The sequence below is a fragment of the Electrophorus electricus genome, chromosome 10 (assembly GCF_041902795.1).
Source record: "Electrophorus electricus isolate QZ-2024a chromosome 10, ASM4190279v1, whole genome shotgun sequence".
Taxonomy (NCBI): domain Eukaryota; kingdom Metazoa; phylum Chordata; class Actinopteri; order Gymnotiformes; family Gymnotidae; genus Electrophorus; species Electrophorus electricus.
The window spans coordinates 382,501-387,500 of NC_137506.1; the positions used below are offsets into that span (position 1 = coordinate 382,501).

Consider the following 5,000-nt stretch of genomic DNA (forward strand, 5'->3'; position numbering starts at 1 on the left):
TGTAAGGATGTGCGTCTGTGTAAGGATGTGCGTCTGTGTCTGGATGTGCGTCTGTGTAAGGATGTGCGTCTGTGTCTGGATGTGCGTCTGTGTCTGGATGTGCGTCTGTGTCTGGATGTGCGTCTGTGTCTGGATGTGCGTCTGTGTCTGGATGTGCGTCTGTGTAAGGATGTGTGTCTGTGTAAGGATGTGTGTCTGTGTCTGGATGTGTGTCTGTGTCTGGATGTGCAGTGTTCATGCCCACGTCACCACCTGCAGGTCCTTGTGGTTAGCGAGCGTTTCCTGCAGAGCTCGGACAGACACGCACTGGTCCAGCACAAACACGCAGAGAGACAGCTCTACCGGAACATTCTGAGAAGGGGAAAAGACAGCAAGACTGCAACTCAGACAGCACGTTAGCATGTTAGCATGTTAGCCCAACCCACACTAATCACCTCACTTCGGAACAGTGGCTCTAATGGAAACAAATACATTCCACTGAGACAGCAAAGCACTTCACTAAGTGCCACTACACAAGTGTAAGTGTGTAAGTGTAATATTTTTGTTATATTTTTGCAGTATTCCTGTGCAAAGTGCCACCCAGCTGTTGGACCACAGCGTAAGTGGGGCGTCCTGCAGATGACGCCTGCTACATTTGGCCCTGCCTCAGGAGGCCCCTGGTGGACCCTAGTCTCCCCAGGTAGGTTCAAGTAGGCTCAGGTAAGCTCAGGTAGGCTCAGGTAAGCTCAGGTAGGCTCAGGTGAGCTCAGGTGGGCTCACGTTGACTCAGGTGGGGTCAGGATGGGTCAGGTAAGTTCACGTGGGCTCAGATAGCCTCGCATGAGCTCAGGTGGGCTCAGGTAAGTTCAGGTGGGCTCTGGTGAGCTGAATGTGTCTCACCTTCAAGTTGGCAGTGGGTTCAAGGAAACAGAGGCGGTTGCCATAGCCATGTGAAGCCAGACACAGTTCTTGCTGGAGAGGATCAGCCGCACAGCTCCGGAACACCAGCTCATCAGACTGCACACACACGCACACACACGCACACAAACATGCACGCACACGCACACGCACATGCAAACACGCACGCACAAATGCGCACACACACACGCGCGCACACACACACACACACACACACAAACATGCACGCACACGCACACGCACATGCAAACACGCACGCACAAATGCACACACACACACACGCGCACACACACACACACACAAACATGCACGCACACGCACATGCAAACACGCACACACAAATGCACACACACACACACGCGCACACACACACACACACACACAAACATGCACGCACACGCACACGCACATGCAAACACGCACACACAAATGCACACACACACACACGCACACACACACAAATAGAAACACTACACTGCACAACTCATTTGATATGACAAAATGCTTCTCTATCAAATTAATTGTTCTAATAGACTATTTCTGATAAATGATCTGGATAAGATCAATACAATACAATACAATACAAATGCAGTGATATAAAAGTTTAAACTAAATGTATAGTTTATAAAACTCTCTCTCATGCCAATGGCAGATAACTACCACACCTCCACTCAGTCAGGATGTGTTGGTATGGCCATAGAAGGCTTGAATGCAGGGATATTATTAGGCAATTCAACAAGGAGAATTCCAACACCTCTCTCGTTATCAGTGGGTCTCTCTATCTCTCACACACACACACACACACACACACACACACACACACACACACACACACACACACACACACACACACCTGACCGCCAGCACAATGTTTCTGTCTCTTTATCAACTCTGTAAATGTTGGTACATCAACCCCTTTTCTGTGGAACGCCTTGTTCACGCACTAATCAATTACAAATTCTGTCTCATAACATGGGTGTGTGTGAATGAGAGAGAGAGAGCTAACACCCAACACTGGTCCTACACTTCTGATAAAAACATTAAAATAGACCTCTCGGCTCTAAATGCATCCTGCTTTCTCTGGGCGGTACTTGATAAAGCACAGAGGAAAAAAAGCAAAGCTCTAAATTAAAGGATTTTACTTAAAACGCGTATTTTGTTTAAAGCGCATATTTGTATTTTGTCAGCTTTGGCTGCGAGAGCATCTTGATGACAGATTTGTAACATCCGCCGATGTCAACACTACTATCCTATTTCACGGTGCTAAGCGTCTCCACACGTTCATCTCAGATGTGCACGAGTCCTGGCTGCACTGATGATGTTTGCGGTGCTGCTACTTCTACACTGAGGGTTTCCAGCAAGCGCCTTTACCTGCGAAGGTGCTTTTACTTACTGTGCGGAGAAAGTGGATTTCCTCATCTCTGCCTGCAGCAGCTCGCATGACTCCACACCGCGTCCTTCCTGCACGCGAGAGAACTGAGCTGCCTTCGCGTGCAGCCGCAGGTGGGTCCTGCGCGCGGAGACGACGGCCCCGAGCACGCGCCGATAACGGGATAGGGTCCCTCTGATAGTGTCCTTATTTCAGTAAGGAAGCAGGAAAAGGCAGAAGGAAACACTCCTGACCGCCCCCAAAGTATACGTTTTAAGACATGCTTAATATGTTCATTAGATTCGTCGTATTTACATATTGATACAAAGACCCGATTAATTATTCTTTTTCCCATTTAAACGTTAAACAGTAAAATCAACAAGATGGTGGTGCCAGTTTTATATCAAATATAATTTAACAATGTTAGATGTAATACACAGCAGAACTTACCAAAGACCATTAATAAGGAATTTAAGACCATACAGCAGGATAGACTGCATCGTAACAGTGTATGACGGGCAGATTAGAATTTATAACCATACAGTGTATAGACGAGGGACAGATTAGACAGATTAGAATTTATAACCACACAGCAGTGTAACAGTGTATAGATGAGGGACTGATTAGCCCGAACATTTATTTAAATTATGTCAAGTTTCAAGGCTGTTGTGCCTCTCCCAGGTCCTAAAATTCAATAATCACCGTAATGATACGGTTGAATAGGGTAGCGCAAATGGGAACTGACTATTACACTAATAATGCATACTTACTGGGGGGACTAAAGAACATTTAATGGGGCTATAGCCCCCCAGAACAAGCCAAACGATGACATTGGTGCTTGTGCAGGTATTTAACATACCGGTGACCTGATGGATTGAAGCAAAGTAACTACTCACCTATAGGCTTACCGACCTGTCAATCACTGTATGTCCTGCTGAAATTTGCTAAGGCGTTTATGTCTATCGGCATGGGTTTGTCGTGTTAGTTTTTTCACTTACTCGACCTGCACAGCCACTCAGAAAAACTTTGTAACAGTCCATCCACCAAAGGCAACACATGCATATATGCACATATAATAAAAACCTATCTTGAAAGCAACGTTATGGAAAATTAAATTGTTTCCTTGTTTGAAACCTTTTTGAATGGAAGTGCACAACAGTATCCCAGTGTGTTCAGTGTGTGTGCACAGCCATCATTCCTGCACATCATTATCTTAGGTATCATCTGTTTTCATTCTATAACCAAGTGCATTTAACAGCAATTTATTACAGCTAATCAATTACATCAATGATTCGATCCATTAACCAACTAATCAATTATCCGCTCCTTGTTTAGTTCACAAGTCTGTTAAATAATTCTAGTACAATATTTATGCTGATACAGGTTAAAATTGAAAGACATTAAACATACAGTGATCTGTGACCTTGTGACTGATGATTTTAACATTCATCTGCAGATTGAAGCCAGACTGAGATCCATCTGTTTCAGGATGGAGTTTCAGAGTTCCTATCAGAACCGACCTTGGTCATGATTCACAGCATTACAACACTATGGATAATGCACAATAGTACACTATAGAAAGAGGTCACATTATATGAGTAGTGTGAGGGGACATCACACACACCACCCAACCTCACACATTATATGAGTGGTGTGAGGGGGATATCACTCACACCATCCAACCTAACACATTATATGAGTGGTGTGAGGGGACATCACTCACACCACCCCACCTCACACATTATATGAGTAGTGTGAAGGGGACATCACTCACACCACCCCACCTCACACATTATATGAGTAGTATGAGGGGACATCACTCACCACCCAACCTCACACATTATATGAGTGGTGTGAGGGAACATCACTCACACCATCCAACCTAACACATTATATGAGTGGTGTGAGGGGACATCACTCACACCACCCCACCTCACACATTATATGAGTAGTGTGAAGGGGACATCACTCACCACCCAACCTCACACATTATATGAGTAGTGTGAGGGGACATCACTCACACCACCCCACCTCACACATTATATGACTAGTGTGAGGGCACATCACTCACCACCCAACCTCACACATTATATGAGTAGTGTGAGGGGGACATCACTCACACCACCCAACCTCACACATTATATGAGTAGTGTGAGGGGACATCACTCACACCACCCAACCTCACACATTATATGAGTAGTGTGAGGGGACATCACTCACACCACCCAACCTCACACATTATATGAGTAGTGTGAGGGGACATCACTCACACCACCCAACCTCACACATTATATGAGTAGTGTGAGGGGACATCACTCACACCACCCAACCTCACACATTATATGAGTAGTGTGAGGGGACATCACTCACACCACCCAACCTCACACATTATATGAGTAGTGTGAGCAGGAATTATTGGGCGGGACACATCCCCCCCACCCCCCCACCCCAAACTACACTTATTTATTAAAGAGGTCTATTTATTTTTTGGACAAAACTCCATATTTTATCTAATTATGATTTACTTGCAAAAAAGGCCAATTATGATGTTTTGCTGATAATGTAGGCAAAATTATGTTTGGGTGATTTTACAAACATTTTTACAAACAATGTACATGTTTTAGTCACTTGATTAAGCAAGTTATCAATATGAAATTAGGATCTTTATGAACTAGTGCAGCATCCAGCTGCAGTGAACTTGTTCTTTTTGTCAAATTATTTGTAGGCCGTGTTT

The 5,000-nt window shown here is 44.8% G+C and overlaps 1 protein-coding gene across 9 annotated transcripts in view; it reads right to left on the reverse strand.

Moving 5' to 3' along the window:
• ryr2b (ryanodine receptor 2b (cardiac)) overlaps positions 1 to 2,442 on the reverse strand; it is a 68,200-nt gene extending 65,758 nt beyond the window's left edge. For all 9 annotated transcript variants that reach the window (XM_081722174.1, XM_081722171.1, XM_081722169.1 and 6 more), the window contains exons 1-3: positions 2,291 to 2,442; positions 880 to 996; positions 253 to 351 (exon numbers count right to left, since the gene is read on the reverse strand). In XM_081722174.1, coding sequence (XP_081578300.1) covers positions 253 to 351; positions 880 to 996; positions 2,291 to 2,338 — 264 coding nt within the window. In that variant the 5' untranslated portion in view covers positions 2,339 to 2,442. The remainder of the gene's footprint in view (positions 1 to 252; positions 352 to 879; positions 997 to 2,290) is intronic.
• Between the last annotated feature and the right edge of the window lie 2,558 nt (positions 2,443 to 5,000).